At 36.0% G+C, this 20,499-nt stretch overlaps 1 protein-coding gene across 10 annotated transcripts in view; it reads left to right on the top strand.

Annotated features, from left to right (window-relative positions):
• The window catches only part of CSPP1 (centrosome and spindle pole associated protein 1), a 146,217-nt gene that overhangs the window by 104,450 nt on the left and 21,268 nt on the right, over positions 1-20,499 (top strand). For 7 of the 10 annotated variants that reach the window (XM_040625617.1, XM_040625620.1, XM_040625619.1 and 4 more), the window contains 7 exons: positions 2,709-2,861; positions 5,952-6,064; positions 7,982-8,131; positions 8,522-8,668; positions 11,589-11,693; positions 13,663-13,729; positions 14,501-14,618. In XM_040625617.1, coding sequence (XP_040481551.1) covers positions 2,709-2,861; positions 5,952-6,064; positions 7,982-8,131; positions 8,522-8,668; positions 11,589-11,693; positions 13,663-13,729; positions 14,501-14,618 — 853 coding nt within the window. Of the gene's footprint in view, positions 1-2,708; positions 2,862-5,951; positions 6,065-7,981; positions 8,132-8,445; positions 8,669-11,588; positions 11,694-13,662; positions 13,730-14,500; positions 14,619-20,499 lie in introns of those variants that run through there. The other 3 variants (XM_040625621.1, XM_040625622.1, XM_040625626.1) reach the window with 2 other exon arrangements.

Below are 20,499 nucleotides of genomic sequence, written 5' to 3' on the forward strand. Positions count from 1 at the left end.
GGTTACGGCCTATGCTCTCCTCTAGGGTTTTGATGGATTCCTGTCTCACATCGAGGACTTTCATCCATTTGGAGTTTATCTTTGTGTATGGTGTGAGAGAGTGGTCAGATTTCATTCTTTTGCATGTAGCTGTCCAATTTTCCCAGCACCATTTATTGAAGAGACTTTTTTCCACCAGATGTTTTTTCCTGCTTTGTCAAAGATGAGTTGCCCAAAGAGCCGAGGGTCCATTTCTGGGTTCTCTATTCTGTTCCATTGGTCTATGTGTTTGTTTTTGTGCCAGTACCATGCTGTCTTTTGGTCGCAGCTTTATAGCTTGAAATCTGGCAACGGGATGCCCCCAGCTTTGTTTTTCCTTTTCAACACTTCCTTGGCGATTCGGGGCCTTTTCTGGTTCCACACATATTTAAGGGCTGTTTGTTCCCATTCTTTGAAAAATGTCATTGGTATTTTGATCGGGATGGCGTTGAAAGTGTAGATTGCCCTGGGTAGCATAGACATTTTAACTATGTTTATTCTTCTGATCTATGAGCATGGAATATTTTTCCATCTTTTGTGTCGTCTTCAATGTCTTTCAAGAGTGATTTGTAGTTTCTAGAATATAGATCCTTTACGTCTCTGGTTAAGTTAATTCCAAGATAACATATGATTTTTGGTGCTATTGTAGCTAGAATTTTATATTAAATGATATGATGGTATGCATTTGAAATGAAGGCCATTTTTCTTTTCTTTTCTTTTCTTTTTTAAAAAGATTTTATTTATTCGACAGAGAGAGACAGCCAGCGATAGAGGGAATACAAGCAGGGGGAGTGGGAGAGGAAGAAGCAGGCTCATAGCGGAAGAGCCTGATGTGGGGCTCGATCCCATAACACCGGGATCACGCCCTGAGCCGAAGGCAGATGCTTAACCGCTGTGCCACCCAGGCACTCCTGAAGGCCATTTTTCAGTCACATCTTTGCAATTGGCAAATTATGCTCTTCACCAAAGTGCCTTTTTTAATTTTGATTTTTAGCTGATTCCAAACCTTTTATTTTACCACCTCACAGAAAGATAGACAAGGAGTGACTGCTTGATTGATAGTGTTTTTCCATGAAATAGCAATATGGACTTGTCTTGATTGCTTAATCTGAAAGTCTTAAATAATTATGTACTCTGCTGACATCAGTTTTCTTTTTACATAAACACTTTGACTTATCTAATTGAGAAGACTCTGTATAATCGCAACAGTAAAGTAAAACATGTTCATTTTGAAGCTTATACTAGTGTTTGTTTACTTATAGGACATTTATCTCTTAATTTATGGTTTGTGTAAGTGAATATCAAAATGAGATTGCATTCCCTGAGCATTCGTTAGTTTGGTAACAGAGCTCTGGTTATCATCTTGCAAGGAGTGAGCTTGATCTATACTATGCTATACTCTTGTAATAGAAAATGGAAGAATACTGTATGTATTGTTATTCATAGTGACTTCTCATTTATATAGAGTGATCTTATGCTGGTCTAGTGAATTTTGGATGATGAGATAGTGATTTCCCATTTGAGTTCTTTTGTGTAATTTGGTGACTTTTTAGGGACCACAGCTGTTAGTTCAAGACCTTAAGTTTATCATCATCTTTCTCTTTTCATTTGCCTCCCATATCCAGATAGATCCCAGGATTTGGTGATGATTGCAAGAGTACCTAACTAATTTTTCCTTACCAATTCTTGGCAGTTGGCAGTTCTTTTCGTAATTAGTTTCTCTGTGATTTCAGCTAGTCCCTTATCCCAGTTGTTTTGTGGAGAAGAACTAGTTTTATTTTGTTTTAGCTTTAGAGTTCTGTAGTCATTCAAGTGTCTTTTTAAGATTGACTTGTTTGACCTGATTCTTTGTGCTCAGATTTTTGTGATGTGTGTGTAGTATCTACTGCTGTGTTACAAATTACCCAACGTGTAATGTTTTAATATAACAAACATTCATTATCTTGTGCTTCTGTGAGTCAGTAATTTGTGAATGGGTTAGCTGGGTGTTTCTGTCTCAGGGTATTTCATGAGTTTGGGGTCCAAAATGTCAGCCAGGACTATAGTCGTATGAAGGCTTGACTGGAACTGGAGAATCCGTTTTCAATATGGCTCCTTCACATGGCTCAGGAAATCTCTGTTCCTTGCCAGATAGTCCCTCCTTCTTTTATGTAGTAGATTTGGAAGTCAGATGCATCATCCTGCAATATCCTATTCATAGGAAATGAGTTACTAACTCTGGCTTATGCTTAAAGGGAGGGGAATTGAACTCCATATTTTAAGGGAGGACCATCAAAAGAGTTTATGGATATATTTTAAAACTCTGCACTACATGATTATATTTTTTCATTATGAATGCTAATGAAGTTGGGTAAATTTCGCTATGACTTGTTTTGAATTGTTGCTGTTTGTTCTGTATTAAAGAGATTCCAACTTCTTAAGTAACATAGATATGAATATAGTTTTTATGGTTTATCAAAGATCTGACATTCTTAAGGTCTCTACTGATTTTGAGTTTATTTTATAAGGTTATTTTTTGAAAATCTTACAAGTTTTAATAATTTCTATTTTCAGGACACCAAGATGCCATTGAATTATTCCAACTCTGTCCTATTGTTTTCTCTGTGATTCTCTACTTTAAGAAAATGTATTAAGCATACTAATTACAAAAATGTATTTGTTGAAATAAATGGCTTATTTTTCCCTCTCAGCTGATTTGAATAGGATGCACAGACAAAATATAGATGCCTACCATAACCCAGATGCAAGAACATATGAAGATAAAAGGGCTGTTCTATCTCTAGACCAAAATTTAGCCACCTCAAATGCTGAGAACCTAGAAGATTCTACAAATAAAAACTCAGGTTTTTAATCACATTCTATTTTTTTTGTTTGTTTACATTTCTAAAGTTGTTCAGTAACATTTCTCTTCTCTTGCCTGACAAAGGTCGTATTGTGATTTTTGAGAACTTGGTTACACTGAGTCAGGAAGCATAACATGGTATTCATGTTATTTACAATACCTTTTCTTAAGTATTTTGAAAAAAGTGAATAGGGAAATATACTTTGCTTCTTAATACTATGTTTTTCTTCTCAGCTTTATAACTTATGTATACTTTAGCTGCTGCTAAAATTTTTATTTTGCTGGTGGGAGGACTTTCTTAAAATCCTAAATAGTCTCTTTACACATAAACAGACAAATAGTCTCTCTTGCTTCTTATACCCATAACTTTTTGAATTAGTGAAAATGCATCAGATGTGATATGATATTGTACCAATAAATTGCTTATTTTTGTTTTACTTTATTTTTATTTTGTTAATTTTATTTTTTTCTTATTTTGTAATCATTTGCCCTCCCCTTGTAAAACCACAAAGGTCAAAGAAATGAAGTTATTTTTTTTTAAAAAGTTTAATTCGATATCTGGTCACATCTCCCTTTCTTAAGCAATATCTTTGATTTGCTATCAAACAACATCCTTTAATTAAAGGTTCTAGAAATAGGAAATTATTCAGTAGCTTTCTTTATGACTTGGCAGGGAAAGTTATCATCTTTCTTTATCAAGCATATATGAAAGTATGTACATATTTTAAAATCAAAGGAAGTTTAAAGGATATATCTATCACCTTTCACTATATTTTGATGCCTGTAAAAGTAACCATTTATTTACTACAAATTCTGCTTTTGTACTTCCATTAAAGTTTTGATTTTAGACTGGTAAAGACCTTTATGTTAGAAAGTCCTTCTAAAATATTCCTGACTGATCATATAGTCTTCAAAAAATTTTTAAAATTTTTAACCCATATGACTGCCTGGCCAAACAGGGCAGATTAAATAGGGAGCTATGATTAGAATCACCAGCCTTTCATCTTTCACGCCTTTGATGGTAGTGCTAATCTCTATGCTCTTTTTGAACATTTTAGGAGATGTGCTACTTGTCATTTCCGCAGACAGCCTGTACCACTGCTGGATCTGTAATTACGAGAAAGTGCTTTCTTACTTTGATCCACAAGAGATTTTTACCTAGTGGATCCACTCTTCATTTTTGGAGCACTAAAACTGAATTTTAAAATTTTTATCTAATTATTAATTTAGCTTCCACTCTTTGTAAATTCATTGTGCAGTAAAAACACCTTTCATTTTATTGAAGGAAATTTTGACTTCTTTTTGATATATCATTATTTTTCTCTTCATTTGTTTCTTCTAGTAGTCTGTCTTGAGATCCCAGTTCTACATACTTTTTCTTACCCTTTTCTGCCACATCTGGTATTGTTTGAAGTTCTGTCTTCACCCGGAACTTTCTCTATCATATTAATAACGACTTAGGCAACTAGCTCTGCTTATCAAGCAAAAACACTGGAAAAAAATCAAGTTTCTGTGACCCTTTCCCAAGAAAGCACACAAGCTTGATGACTGAATATGCACAGCAGAATTTACTGCCTGTTACCTTTCTGTATACTGCCAGGGTTTGGTGCTGGTATTGTGGGTAGGGTGCTTTCGTTTAAGAAATCATACAAAATTATAAAATGCTAAAATTTCCCTTTTTTGTGTGTATTGAAGTTCCCTAATGATTAACCTAAAATAGACTTTCTGAATGCAAGAAACTATCTAGTCACCTAATTTGTTGCTGTGCTAGCATATATATGTGTGTGTGTGTGTGTGTGCTTACATATGTATATGTATGTTTACACATACATATACACGTGGCATTTAATATTTTAAAGGCCTTAGGGAACCTGAATATATCTGAAAATATAAAAAAGTGTGCTTAAAAGTTTTCTCTTCATTAGGCCTATTTGAGGACTTTCCTAAAGTTCATTGTTTTTCTTTTACTTTATGGTTCTAGGATGAAGAACCATATTTACGAAGTCCATATTAATTTGACTTAAACTTAGTGTTTAGCTTATTACGATGCCTAGATACATTTCCATGGGTTTAGAGCATGTGTTTCCCTATGATTTTATTTTTGAAATTTATTTTTTAAAAACCTTACATTTAAAAACTTAATTTTGTTTTGCTAATCCACCTTTTCATTATAACATTTTAATGTTTATTGATTTGACTTTCTCCTGATCTATTCAAATAAGCATTAGTAAATTTAAACACAAAGGCAAAATAGGACTAAATGGCAGCTAAACTGCAAAGCATGAGTGAGAGAAAGAAATGCTTTAGATCGATGGTATAAAGACTGAGTCAGTAACTAAAAAATAATATAAAAAGTTATGTGAGACTTAAATTTAAATATATTTTTCCTGCATTTAAGGAGAGACTCCTGGGGTATAATTATTTTTCAGGTTGCCTTAATGAAATCATTTAATCCTTCCCCAGAGTGTATAATTCTATTTATAGGAACACATAGCATATTTTTATTGTTCATGTTTATATCCCATTACTTTGATAGAATTTTTAAATAAAAATTATTGTACTGATAAAAGTATCATTCTAATTTGGAAAAATATTTTCAGAGCTGGCTTTCTAATCTATCATAAATGATAGATGAAAAGACTTTTGGAATTACTGATTTTCTAAAATAAATTTTTTAATATATATATACACACACTAGATTTTAATATATAATTAAGCATATTCTTAAGAAAAGGGTGTTTACATAAGAACTTAAATGTACTTTTTTCTCTCTATAAATTTTACTTTAAGTCTTTGCTGCAGTTAAAATTGTTTAGGCTATTACCTTTTGTTTCCTTGGTGTCTTTTCAGATTTAGACATAGTAGATTTTTCAACTACCTTTTTTTGTTTCACCATTTTTCTTCCTCTCATTACTTTTCATCTGGTCTTCAGATTCTAATCCCAGCCTTCCTCTTCTGATTTTTGACCTCTGGACTTCTGTAGTTAGCACATTTATTCACAATATGGATTTATTAGCAAACTTTATTCTGTAACCTTTGTATTTTCTAACCATTGAGTAATGGTATGTTTTTGCAAAATTTCTCTTTCAAGGTTATGTGCAAACACAGAGCTCTCCTTTTGCTCGGGGAAATATATTTTGTGAGCCTCCAACTGAACTTCAGATTAAACAGCAAGAATTATACAAGAATTTTCTTCGTTTTCAGGTGAAGTGCTTATTTTATCATAGTTTGAAAGTTTTGTTAGAATTGTAATAAATTAAACTTGCAAAGATTTTATTCATAGGATAAAGAATAAATTCTAAAATACCTCCACAGTTATTTAAGATATCTCATTTACATCAGATATAGGTAGTATAAAATGATATTATTTCATTTATATCTGAAAAAGGAATATGGAGACATGTTAGGCATGCCAGTTGTCTTACTCTTTTCTAAACTTCATTAAATCATTAATTGTTAAAGAATGCTGACATACCTAAAACTGACTTAATAAAATATTCACTTAGTAGGCATAGAATGAATATTTCTAGATGCTTGTGTTAGTAGAAAATCAATAATTTTTTTCCAAATGATATATTCTTGGCTCAGTATAGTTTGTAAATGATTAAAAATCAGATATAATCACATTTTGCAATTATTTACCTCATTTATGTATATAAGCAAATAGCATTTAAAAATAGTAAAAATGCCCAAAGGAAGACACTTGAGTATCAAGGGTTTATTAAGCAAACAGAATTATTGAATACCCATACTATGTCTGCTCCTGTGTTGAATACTAGGGGTGGAGCCTGAGGTGAAAGATAAAATTTGATAAAATATTTGCAGGACCCGTGAAGCACCTTTGTATTATACAGTTTGAAAACAACTTACCTAGATGATAGCTTTCCTCTTTTCTCTTGAACTGCTGTGTAGCATTTTTGTTGGAATGGCATTTCTGTGGATTTCTTAGGTGTGTAATCCATTTATGATTGTGACCCTTAATGGAGAAGTGACTTTGTGATTGTGATTTTTTTTTTTTTTTTTGGTGGAATAGGAAGAAGGGGGAACTGAGTGTTAAATGTGAGGTTTTGTTGTATAGATCATAATTGAGCTTTTGTCTGGGTATACTGTACTTGAAGAAGTGATTATGTTTACCCTGTTAGTACTAAATATTAGGATTGTGCATATTTAATAATGTTGTTTGAAAAAAAGTGTTGGAAGTAGCCCTCACATGTAAAATCATAGGACATGTAAGAAGAGTAAAGGTTTTAGAGCTGAAAAGATTGATAACACTGGATATAACAACCTTGAAACTAGACGAAATGTAGACAAGAACAATGAAAATAATATGAATAGCCATAACCATTTTATTTAAAAGTAACTAAAATCTATTGATAACCTTAAAACCAGCATCCTGAATTCCCAATACCTTTGCTGCCATTCTTCTCTGCCTCATTCATGGAGGATGTAAACTATATCTCAGGGTCCTTTTCCTTTCAGATCTTAGACTTTGCCTTAGAATATTTCTCCAGAGTACTCAGCACTTTAGGCCCCAGGTGACATTCAAGATGAAACTTAATTATGAATCCTCGTGGCTAAGATACTTGTTTACCTTACCACTTGCCAGTAGATAGGAAAGAAGAAAGGGCATTCTGGGGAAGGGGTTCTTGCATAAGGAATGATTAAATGCTAAAATACTACACTGTTGTTTCAGGATACTAATCAAGCCAAGGAACTTTGAGACATAATAATAATGATCATTATAAAGTAATATAATCATGAGTTATTTACTGGATATGTGTAAACAGGAGGAGTTTTTATTTTTTTACATACATTGTTTCACTTCAGTTCTTTAAGCCTCCTTGGAGAGGGAGACATTAATAACTCTTTCTACCAGATGACAAAACTGAGTAAGAATGTCTCCTTAAAGTCACTCAGTGAGTAAGTATTTGGTAGAGCTGGAATTTTACTCAAATCTCAATATTACATCATGTAGCCTTCCTAATAAAATATAGGAAGCTGGAGAATTTATGAACTTAAAAAGAGGGTATCAATGTTGAATTCATAGTATACAAGAAAATATTACATGGTATTCTAACTTTCATTAGTTTTTCAAAGTAATAACTGGGTTTAATTATTTAGATTGAGGAAAAGAAACAAAGAGAGGAAGCAGAGCGGGAGAGACTGAGAATTGCAGAAGAAAAAGAAGAAAAACGGCTTGCAGAACAGAGAGCACGAATCCAGCAAGAGTATGAAGAGGAACAGGAAAAGAAAAGGGAGAAAGAGGAGGAGGTGCATTTTTCCCTACTTTCTTTTACTACTTAACCTGGAAGTGAAATCTTTATTTTGACTTGGAAAGGTATTACAGAGGAGAACAGTCCTAGAGTACATTTAGAAAATACCAGAGCAATATCCATTTATTGGATACTATTTTATTAAAGTGGAAGACTAAGAAAAGGGATAAATGATGACTTTTTTAAGCCAAAAATTAGTTTAGGCTGACCAGGATGTTATAAAAAGATGACTAATGCTTTATTATTAAATAGCTTCTTTTTGTTAAAGACCACTGTATCATCTGTATCTTTAATTTTATCTCTTTATTTCAGACAAATAAGACAGCAGATATTTGAATGGACTATAGAATGTGTGTATGGAGTGTGTATTTTTCTCTTTATTTTAAAGCAAAGGCTAAAAAATGAAGAGCTTATTCGATTAGCTGAGGAAAGACGAAAAGAAGCAGAAAGAAAGAAGAAAGAAGAGGAAGAAAAACATAATCTGCAGCTTCAGCACTACTATGCACGAGAAAATATAATCGGGGAAGAAACAAAGGTAATTTTCAGACAAAAGTGTCAGTTAAACCTGTAGTTTACACCACTTTCACTGTGGCCTTGTTAGCAAAAGCAAAAGAGTGGAGGAGATGCTTTTGTCCCTCCCTTCCATCTTGCTACTTCATCTGGATGCAGCACACCGAACTTCCTGTATAGATCATGTCACTGTGCTTTGCTGCCCTTTTCCTCCCAGTGAATGTGAAGGGTTTACTTACCTTAGTCATTCTTAATCTTGTTCCCATGGTCTATGGAGTAGCACCTGGCCAGCTATTCATGATAAGAGTAATACAGAAATGGAAAGTAAGTGGAAACTTTTGTAGCAATTTGTCAAAGTAATTATATGTCTGTTGGATCTGATAAAAAAGTTGGACTTGAATTGTGTAATGTCTTTTTAAAAATTTTCATGTATTTAGTAAGTCATTTTTACTGTTCTATACTTTTATCCTTGATGGATTGGAAATTAAAAAAGAAACTGGTGGCTCACAGTGGACTGGTTTGAAGTCCATATCTGAGCCACGTTGATACTCACTGTTAGGTGTGTGGTGGATCAAAGTTTTCAGACAGAGGTTTTCTCTCTAGGAAGCCACTTATGAAGCTCCAGTTTACACCCTTGCTCATATTTCAAAGCTATATATATATATTTTTTTTTTTTTTTTAAAGATTTTATTTATTTGACAGAGAGAGAGACAGCCAGCGAGAGAGGGTACACAAGCAGGGGAAGTAGGAGAGGAAGAAGCAGGCTCATAGCGGAGGAGCCTGATGTGGGGCTCGATCCCATAACGCCGGGATCATGCCCTGAGCCGAAGGCAGACGCTTAACCACTGTGCCACCCAGGCGCCCCTCAAAGCTATATTTTAAATTTTATATGCATAAGTATCACTGGGGATTTGTTAAAAATGCATCTTCAAGTCTTACCTATAAAGTGTCTGATTTTAATAAGTCTGAGGTAGTCCAGGAATCTACATTTTACATCCATTCTTAGGGGTTCAGATGTAGTTGGCCTGTGGACCACACTTTGAAAAACTCTGTATGTGCTATAGGTTTAGCCCAATTTAATTTAAGAAAATGATTTTCAGAAATTTAGATTATTTCTCCTAAGCAGCATTCACAAAAAGACTACTTTTAACCAGTGGGCTCTTCTGTATTTATGATGTGGTTTGGTACACTATTCAGTGTGTAACCTATTATAGACAATGTGAGCCATTTTTGATGGGTTCAGATAAACTATTTGATTTCTCACCCCAGGATATTATGGTGATAGAACTAAGTGTTTGCAGTTAGAATCTGCTGAAACATTTTTTAAAAGAGAATTTATAAGTAGCACCTGTGTTTTTTGTTTTATTTATTTGCAGTGTTCTAGTAATGTTAGGCAATACCCTTCATTCTTAAAGTTGGATATATATTTGTTCTGCCTTTTAAAATATTATTCAAATGTCATTCATTTTTTAAATTAATAGCATTAATATTTTTAGAGCCATGTTAGTCTTATAGCAAAATTGAGTGGAAAACACAGAGAATATTTTCTTGTAAAATTATTTAAAAATGAAAGATAATTGTTAGTTTTCCACAATTGTGTTTCTGCCAATTTGTTATGTTTAAGAGAAAATGCTTTCCTTAGGAATATACAGTTTTATGACTGTTCTAGTTCAGTTGTAAAGTACCAGAGTTTTAAACCAGCTTTGTTCCATTTAATGTATTTTTCTCTCAGTGATGAAGTTATCATTGCTGGCGTAACTTTTCTTTTATTTATATATGCCTGATAATATATTTTTGTCCATTTTCTTAGTTTTTACTTTGCGTCACCATTTGTTTTTTATTTAGCTTATATATTTGGTTTGTTGAATTTGGTTTTATGGGTTTTTTTTAACTCAGTTTTTTATCTGATCGGAGAATTATGATCTTTTGAACAGTGATACCTAAATCCATCTATTTTTATCGTACCCAATATATTTGATCATGTTAATTGAATTTCTGACTTTTTTGTTTGTTTATGCTTCCTTGATAGTTGTTTTCTCACTACGTGAAGTATGCTTTGTTTGCTTCATCCTCTGTGGTCCTTTAGAAGGTTTAGTTTGTCTTTATAAATCTGCTTGTGGTCATCTAGGGGTTTTAAAAGAAAAGATTTTCTCATATATTTCTAATTTTGTCAAAGTCACCAGTGAAAGTAATATTTGATTTTGTACCATGCAAAATGAACAATTTAATATCCATACATATACTCTGGTCTAGGTGTGTGTGTTGTGTTTTTTAACCAGATAATTATTATTGCATTTTGTTGGGAATTTTTATGTTTTTTGCATTTTGATTTTAATGTGATGTTGGAAACTGTTAACTTTATCACACTGTAAACTGAAACCCTCTTTTATGTCTTATGGAGACAGAATGCTATTGTGATCTGGAAAATTCCCTCATCATGATGCTCTTGGTGATAAGGGATCTAGGTTTTAGAGGTTGATTTATATTATTTTCCAGAGATGAATTTTTGCTTTTTGTTTTGTCCTATTTCTTTTTGTTATTAAGACAAGTGTTTACCTTAGGTCTATTTTTTGTTTTTGTTGTTTTCCTAATATTTGGTATGCTGTTGCTTTACTTAAGTTTGTTGAAATTTTTTGTCCTGAGAGTCCTTTGGTTTTTAATAAACATAAATTGATTTTGATATTGTTATCATAACTGATGTTTTTGATCTTACATAATTGAATTTCTGACTTTTTTTTGGTAAAAAGTATTTTACTAAATAAAAGCAAAAGCATTTTGAACTTCCTAAATGGTCTTGTTAACTATTAGGGGTGTTTGTGCACACAGGTGCATATATATGTATACATACACATATGTGTGTGTGTATATATACATATGTGTTTATATTGTATGTGTTTGCATGTGTATATATACACATACATATATATGTATAATTTTTCCCCCAGCGCTTGAGACAGCCTTCTCCTGTAGTTCCTGCTCTTCAGAACAAAATTGCAAGTAGACTTCAAAGACCTCCTTCAGTTGACAGCATTATAAGTTCCTTTATTCAGGTATATACTTTTTCTTTTGATTTGTTAATCTTAGCTAAGTTATTTTAGGTGAATTTAGGGAATTGAGTGAGTTTTTTTTATTCATCATATTTAGCTGTTTACATTTTTTCAGATCTGAAATACAGATAATGTTTGAATTTATTTGTTGCATCAGCTGTAACTGATAATACTTGGTGCCATGAAGTGTAAATTCTTTTGACAGATTATAATTAAGCAAATGGTTTGTATCCAGCCCTCTCAAGAAGGCCTTTTCTTTGATAATATATTGTCTGGCTAGCTATATTTATGCTAATGAAGTCCCTTATGCTTTAGACTGAGCTATGATCAAAAGAATGCTGGGGAAATGTTCCAGAAGTGTTGATCCTTGAGTTGACTCGTGAAGAATAAGTAGGAATTTTCAGTAAAGAGGAGGAGGAGATGTGCAAAATCATGGAAGGAAGTGTAATCCGTATGGCACACATGGAGAAGAATACAACATGATTTGCTCTGGCCTCATAATGCCTGACCAGGGTGACAAAAGAGGTGGAGGTCAAGACATAAGTAGGATGTTGTATGGAGTTTGACTTTATTCCCATAGAAGAGTAGATACCAAATGAACCAATTACCAGAATAGACAAAGCAAATGTTAGAACATTGTCCTGAATCCCACCCTCTGAGATTCCGATTTAGTAGGTCTGTGGTAGATAATGAACGGGGATGCTTTGTAATACTTTCAGTAGGAGAATGACATGTTATAAGTTGGAGAATGGCCCTATTTGTCTTAAATAATGTTCTCAGGCACTGGTGTGGAGATGTATTTTAGAAGCTGGTAAGACCATAAACATGGAGAGAAGTTACAGTGGTTTTTGGAGAAGTGCATTTGTGAGACTTTCAGGACTTAAAGGCAGTGACATTAAGAACTGAGAATGGGTGACAAATTCAAGACCTACTCAAGAGACACAAATAATGGCATTTACAGACTGTGTGTGTGGGGTGTAGGCATCAGTGACAACTTTCCAGTTTCTTATGAGATTTATATAGAGTGGGTGGTTGAAAATATGGGTTGTGGGTAAAGAAGGAGCTCTGGACTGGTTTTGTAGATTTGGAAGCCATTAACATTGTTCCTCGTCAGATTAATACAATTGTCTAGGAATAGTTTGGGGGAAGAAAGGAGGGCTGAGGATGGAACACCAGGGAATTAAATATTTAAGAAACAGAGAAAGGAAATAGAGACAGAGAAAGTGACAGAGAATGGCTATATCAGTTGGTACTGGCCAAGTAAAACAAGGGTGTAAAATGCCCATTGAATGTGTCACTTGGGGATCACCTGGTTACTTTGGTGAGAGCTGTGTTAGTGGAGTGATAGGGTATGGAAGCAAAGGCAGTAGCTGTGTGGTGAGGAGGGAATAGGCATGAGGAAGTAGACACCGTGTTGTACCTATTCTTCTTGAAAGGATGGCTGTAGAGGGAAGTAGAGAAGGGACAGTAGATAGTGATGGAGGAGATAAGAATTTTTTTTAAGAAGGAAGGGTTTTTGTTTTTTGCTTTTTGCTTTTTTTTTAAGATTTTATTTATTTGAGAGAGAGCACAACACGGGGAGGGTCAGAGGGAGAAGCAGACTCCCCCCTGAGCAGGAAGCCTGATGCGGGACTCGATCCTGGGACTCCAGGATCATGACCTGAACCGAAGGCAGCCACTTAACCAACCGAGCCACCCAGGTGCCCCAAGAAGGAAGAGATTTTTAAGCATAAGCTGAGAAAAGAGTGATGGGAGGAGGTGGGAGTCACTTAACAGGTGCAGAGAACAGGTGATGGGATTGTCTTTGTCTTCCCATTGTGATGGGAAGGAAAAATACATGTAGGTAAGTATATAGGTAGGACAGTGGAAAATCTGGTTTCTTTTACATATAGTTACTTCATAAAATTATTCTTTTCAAGCTTCTGAGTAGGGAAGACATACTGAGTATATCTTTGTTATGATTGTTAAACAGGAAAATTCCATATCCAGGGCACAGTCTCCTCCGGTACCTGCCAGGCGAAACCAGCTCCGTGCAGAAGGTAGAGTTAATTATTAAGTCTGTAACCTGTAATACTTCCCTTTTAAGCTTTTTATTTTGAAATAATTATAGACTCACAGAATGTTGCATAAGAGCATAGTGAAGTCCTGCGTACCCTTCCTGCAGCTTCCCTCAGTGGTACTATCTTATATAAAACAATAACCAGGAAATTGACATCGGTATGTTCTATGGACCTCCATCAGGTCTCACAATTTTAACACAAAGTAATTGATATGTGTTTGTGTGTGGTTCTGTGCATTTGTATTATGTATAATTTGTGCGACTACTGCACAATCAAGGTATAGCATTGTGGTATCAGGGGCGCCTGGGTGCCTCAGTGGTGAAGTGTCTGCCTTTGGCTCAGGTCATGATCCCGGGGTCCTGGGATCAAGCCCCACATCAGGCTCCTTGCTCAGTGGCAAGTCTGCTTCTCCTTCACACTCTGCCACCTCCCCTGCTCATGTTCTTTCTATTAAATAAATAAAATCTTTAAAAAAAAAAAACAAACCGTGGCATCACCACAAAGGAACTCTCTTGTGCTGCCTCTTTATAGTTGTACTCTTCCCACCCCAAGAATATTTTTTAAGTCTGGTAGTTCCTGTATCTTATTGATATTCATAAATACGATCTGTATTTATAAAACATTAAAAATAACTCATAAAAATGTGTCTCTGAGCATTTTAGTTTTGTGATAAGTCAGGTTGTGTTTTGAATGTTTAATCTTCTGTTCTTATACCTGTCTTATCTTTTACTTATTAATGTGGATTTGAAGAGGAGAAAAAAAATGTAATTATGGAGTTATCAGAAATGAGAAAACAGCTTCGTAGTGAAGAACGGCGTCTACAAGGGCGGTTGCTACACATGGACAGTGATGATGAAATTCATATAAGGCAAGTTTCAACTTGCGTTTTTTGTTTGTTTTATTGTTCTTGTGTTCAGGAAAAGGAATTATACGTGAATCAGAACCTATCCAGTAATTCTACAGTTTTGAAACAGGATTAATGAGTCTTTATTGTAAAATCACATTTATTAGAATGGATAGTTAGAAAAGTTTTGAGAAAAGTTTTTAACAGATTGTTGGTGAAATTGTAATATTGAAATATATTTTCCCCCAAAAGAAATATAGTTAAATAATTATATCCTAGTGGCGGGACTCAGTGCAACTAATGCAAAGTAGTATATGATTTATTAAGTCTGTTTGTGTTTGTAGTATGTGGTAGGTTTTCTTTTTCTTTCCTTCTTTCTTTTCTTTTTTGGCAAAGTGGCTTTTTCTTTAACCAATATGCTTTTACTCTTTAAATTTTTTTTCATTTAAATTCAGTTAATTAGCATACAATGTATTATTAGTTTCAGAAGTAGAGGTCAGTGATTCATTAGTTTTATATAATACCAAGTGCTCATTACATCATGTGCTCTCCTTAATGTCCATCACTCAGTTACCCAGCCCCCCTCCCCTCCAGCAATCCTCATTTTTTTCCGAGTCTTCTGGTTTCTCTCCCTCTCTGATTTTGTCTTATTTTTTCCTGTCTTCCCCTATGATCTTCTGTTTTGTTTCTTGAATTCACATATGAGTGAGATATCATGATAATTGTCTTTCTCTGATTGACTTATTTTGCCTAGCATAATGCCTTCCTGTTCTATCCACGTTGTTGCAAATGGCAAGATTTCATTTTTTTTTTGATGATTGAATAATCCATTATATATGTATATCACATCTTCTTTATCAAATGCCTTTTCTGCATCTAGTGAGAGGATTATATGATTGTTGTCCTTTCCTTACGGATGTTGAACCACTGTTACAGCCCAGGAATAAAGACCACTTGGTCATGGTGAATAATCCTTTTACTATACCTTTGGATCCTATCAGCTAGTATCTTGGTGAGAATTTTGGCATCCATGTTCATCAGGGATATTGGTCTGTAATTCTCCTTTTTGGTGGGTTCTTTGTTTGCTTTTGGAATCAAGGTGATGCTGGCCTAACAGAACGACTTTGGAAGTTTTCCGTCCATTTCTATTTTTGGAAACGGCTTCAGAAGATTAGGTATTAGTTCTTTTTTAAATGTTTGGTAGAATTCTCCTGGGAAACCATCTGGCCCTGGACTCTTTTGTTTGTTGGGAGATTTTTGATTCCTGCTTCAGTTTCCTTGCTGGTTATGGGTCTGTTCAGGTTTTCTATTTCTTCCTGGTTCAGTTTTGATAGTTCATATGTCTCTAGGAATGCATCCATTTCTTCTAGATTGCTTCATATTGCTTCATCCATTTCTTCTAGATATGCTTCATGGCATATAGTTGCTCATAATACGTTCTTATAATTGTATTTCTTTGGTGTTGGTCATGAGTTCTTTCATTCATGATTTAATTTATTTGGGTCCTTTCTCTTCTCTTTTTGATAAAAGGGGTTTATCAATGTTATTAATTCTGTCAAAGAACCGGCTCCTAGTTTCGTTGATCTGTTCGACTGTTGTTTTGGTTTCTAGTTCATTGATTTCTGCTCTAATCTTTATTAATTCTCTTCTCCTCGTGGGTTTAGGCTTTATTTGCTGTTCTTTCTCCAGCTCCTTTAGGTGTAAGGTTAGGTTGTGTATTTGAGACCTTTCTGGTTTCTTGTGAAAGGCTTGTATTGCTATATACTTCCCTTGTAAGACCATTTTTGCTACATCCCAAAGATATTGAACAGTTGTATTTTCATTTTCATTTGTTTCCATGAATTTTTAAAATTCTTCTTTAATTTCCTGGTTGACCCATTCATTCTTGAGTAGGATGCTCTTTAGCCTCCATATCTTTGAGTTCTTTCCAACTTTCCTTTTGTGATTGAGTTCCAGTTTCAAAGCATTATGGTCCGAAAATATGCAGGGAATGTCCCAAACTTTTGGTACCAGTTGAGACCTGATTTGAGACCTAGGATGTGATTTGTTCTGGAGAATGTTCCATGTGCACTGGAGAAGAATGTGTATTCTGTTGCTTTAGGATGGAATGCTCAGAATGTATCTGTGAAGTCCATGTGGTCCAGTGTGTCTTTCAGAGCCCTTGTTTTCTTGTAGATCATCTGCTTAGATGATCTGTCCATTGCAGTGAGTGGGGTGTTAACGTCCCCTACTCTTATGTAGTATTATCAGTGTGTTTCTTTGATTTAGTTATTGATTGCCTTATATATTTGGCTGCTCCCATGTTAGAGACATAAATATTTACACCTATTAGATCTTGTTGGATAGACCCTTTAATTATGATACAGTGTCGTTCCTCATCTCTTATTACAGTCTTTGGTTTAAAATCTAATTTGTGTGATAATAAGAATTGCCACCCCAGCTTTCTTTTGCTGTCCATTAGCATGATAAATGGTTTTCCATCCCCTCACTTTCAACGTGGAGGTGTCTTTGGGTCTAAAATGAGTCTCCTGCAGACAGTAAATGGATGGGTCTTGCTTTTCTATCCAGTCTGATACCCTGTCTTTTGATTGGGGCCTATAGCCCATTTATAAGCAGAGTAACTATTGAAAGATATGGATTTAGTGCCCGTTTCTGTATATATTGTCTCTGTTCCTTTCTGGCCTGTGTTACTTTTGGGCTCTCTCTTCGTTTAAAGGATCTCCTTTAATATTTCTTCCAGGGCTGGTTTAGTGATCACAAATTCATTTAGTTTCTGTTTGACCTGGAAGCTTTTTATCTCTCCTTCTATTTTGAATGACAGCCTTGCTGGATAAAGTATTTTTGGCTGCATATTTTTCTCTTTTAGCACCCGGAATATATCATGGCAGTCCTTTCTGGCCTGCCAGGTTTCTGTGGGTAGGTCTCCTGCCAGTCTAACATTTTTACCCTTGTAGGTTATGGACCTCTTGTCCTGAGCTCCTCTTAGAATTTTCTCTTTGTCTCTGACATTTGCAAGTTTCACTATTATATGTATGTCGAGGTGTAGACCTATTTTTACTGATTTTTGAGGGGGGTTCTCTGTGCCTCCTGACTTGAATGCCTGTTTCCTTCCCTACGTGAGGGAAGTTCTCCACTATAATTTGCTCCAACATACCTTCTGCCCTCCCTTTCCTCTTCTGGGATCCCAATTATTCTAATATTGTTTTGGTTTACGGTATCACTTATCTCTTGAATTCTCCTCTCGATATCCAGATGTTGTTTATCTTTCTCTTTCTCAGCTTCTTTATTCTCCATCATTTTGTCTTCTATATGACTAATTCTCTCTTCTGCTTCATTTATCCTAGCAGTTAGGGCCTCCATGTTTTTTTATTAGTCTCATTAATAGCCTTTTTAATTTTGACTTGATTAGATTTTAGTTCTTTTATTTCTCCAGGATAGGCTTTCCTAGTGTCTTCTATGCTTTTCATAAGCCCAGCTAGTATCTTTATAATTCTTATTTTGAACTCTAGTTTCAATATTTTACTCATGTCCATACTGATTAGGTCTCTGTCATTACTGCCTCTTGTTTTTTTCTTTTTTTTGATGAGTTTTTTCATCTTGTTATTCTGTCAGAGAAGAATAGATGAACAAAAGAACAAAGTACTAAAATGGCAACGAAAGGGGCACCTGGGTGGCTCAGTCATTAAGCATCTGCCTTCGGCTCAGGGTGTGATCCCAGGTCCCATGGGGCTCCATGCTCCGCTGGAAGCCTGCTCCTTCCTCTCCCACTTCCCCTGCTTGTGTTCCCTCTCTCACTGGCTGTCTCTATCTCTGTCAAATAAATAAATAAAATCTTAAAAAATAAATAAATAAAACGGCAACAATGACCCCAGAGAAATATACACTAAACGAATCAGAAGAGATGTTAAACCAGAAAAAATAAAAATAAAAGAGAGTGTGGAGAGGAGTTAAGATGGTGGAGCAGTAGGGGTCCCCTTTTTCAGCTGGTCCCCTGAGTCGAGCTGGATAGGTACCAGACCATCCTGAACACCCACGGAATCAGCCTGAGATGTAGGAAGATACACCTGGATTTATACAAATGAACATTCCCAGGACTGAGTATTGAGGTACGAAGCGGGGAGCCGTGAAACCATGCACAGATATTGGAAGATAAACGGAAGGGGGAGGGAGCCGATGCGCTTGGGCGCCGGGAAGCGGTAGCCACCTGCACTGGGGAGCAGGCGGACTCGCGGACCAGCACCCACGAGAGAGCAGACTGAGACGTGAGCCTGGGAACGCACGCGACCAGTCTGAAAACCGGAGCCCTAGAGTGCGCGAGAACCACACTGAAACGGAGCTCTGGAGCGCGCGCGGGGGCGGCTGGCGGTGTTAGAAACACAAAGGACAGAGATGTGCCGGCCCTGGAAGTGAGGGCTGGGACGCCGGCTGTGGGGCACACAACCCGGGATGCTGCAGGGTTTTTAGCAGCACCAACAGAAACAGAGTTAAAGAGGCCAGAAGAGCTCAGTGGAGAGAGGACTGCAATCTCTCTGTTCTGAGACAGAGGCTGGGATTTGACCACTGCTGCTCTGACTCTCAGAAGAGTCATAGCAAACTGCCAGGGAAAGCCGGCCAGAGAACAAAAGCCTGGAAATACTGGCTCACAGTGTGCCCATCCCCATCCCCCCTCGCATGGGACAGGGAGACTCTACCCAAACAGGGTTGCCTGAGTATCAGCGTGGCAGGCCCCGCCCCCAGAAGGCAGGCTGAAAAATCAAGAAGCCCACATCCCTAAGGTCCCTATAAAACAAGAGCACACTGCCTGAGTCCTGGTCAATAATTTGGGCTCTGGACAACCCCTTAACCTCTCCTCATCAGAATGACGAGGAAGAGAAATCCCCCCCAGCAAAGAAAAGATAATGAGTCTGTAGCCTCTGCCACAGAACTGATGGATATGGATATAACCAAATTATCAGAAATGGAGTTCAGAGTAACAATGGTCAAGATGATGTGTAGACTTGAAAAAAATATTAATGAGAATATAGAATCTCTAAGGGTGGAAATGAGAGCAAATTTGGCAGACATTAAAAATGCTATGAATCAAATGCAGTCAAAACTAGATGATCTGACAGGCAGGGTAAATGAGGCAGGAGAACGAATTAGTGAATTGGAGGATGGGATGGTAGAAGAGAAAGCTAAAACAGAAACCTGGCTCAAAAAAATCCAATCTCAAGAATGTAGGTTACAGGAGATTACTGACTCAGTGAAATGCTCCAATGTCAGAATCATCGGCATCCCCGAGGGGGTGGAAAAAGAGAAAGGTTTAGAAGAGATATTTGAACAAATTGTAGCTGAAAACTTCCCTAATCTAGCAAAGGAAACAAGCATTCGTGTCCAAGAGGCAGAGAGGACCCCTCCCAAGATCAACCGCGACAAATCTACACCACATCACGTCATAGTGCAATTCGCAAATATTAGATCCAAGGATACAGTATTGAAAGCGGCCAGGGCAAAGAAAGTTCTCACGTACAAAGGCAAAAATATTAGGATTACATCAGACCTGTCTACACAGACCTGGAATGAGAGAAAGGGTTGGGGGAGCATTTTTAAAGCTCTTTCAGAGAAAAACATTCAGCCAAGGATCCTTTATCCAGCAAGGCTGTCATTCAGAATTGATGGAGAGATAAGGACCTTCCAGAATCGCCAGTCACTGACCAATTTCGTAACCATGAAACCAGCCCTACAGGAGATATTAAGGGGGTTCTATAAAAGTAAAAAGGCCCCAAGAGTGATACAGAACAGAAATTTATAATCTATAGAAACAAAGATTTTACAGGCAACATGACATCATTAAAATCATCTCTCTCAATAATCACTCTTAATGTGAATGGCCTAAATGCTCCCATAAATGACACAGAGTTGCAGA

The sequence above is a fragment of the Ursus maritimus genome, unplaced genomic scaffold (genome assembly GCF_017311325.1).
Source record: "Ursus maritimus isolate PB19 unplaced genomic scaffold, ASM1731132v1 scaffold_9, whole genome shotgun sequence".
NCBI classification, from domain to species: Eukaryota; Metazoa; Chordata; class Mammalia; order Carnivora; family Ursidae; genus Ursus; species Ursus maritimus.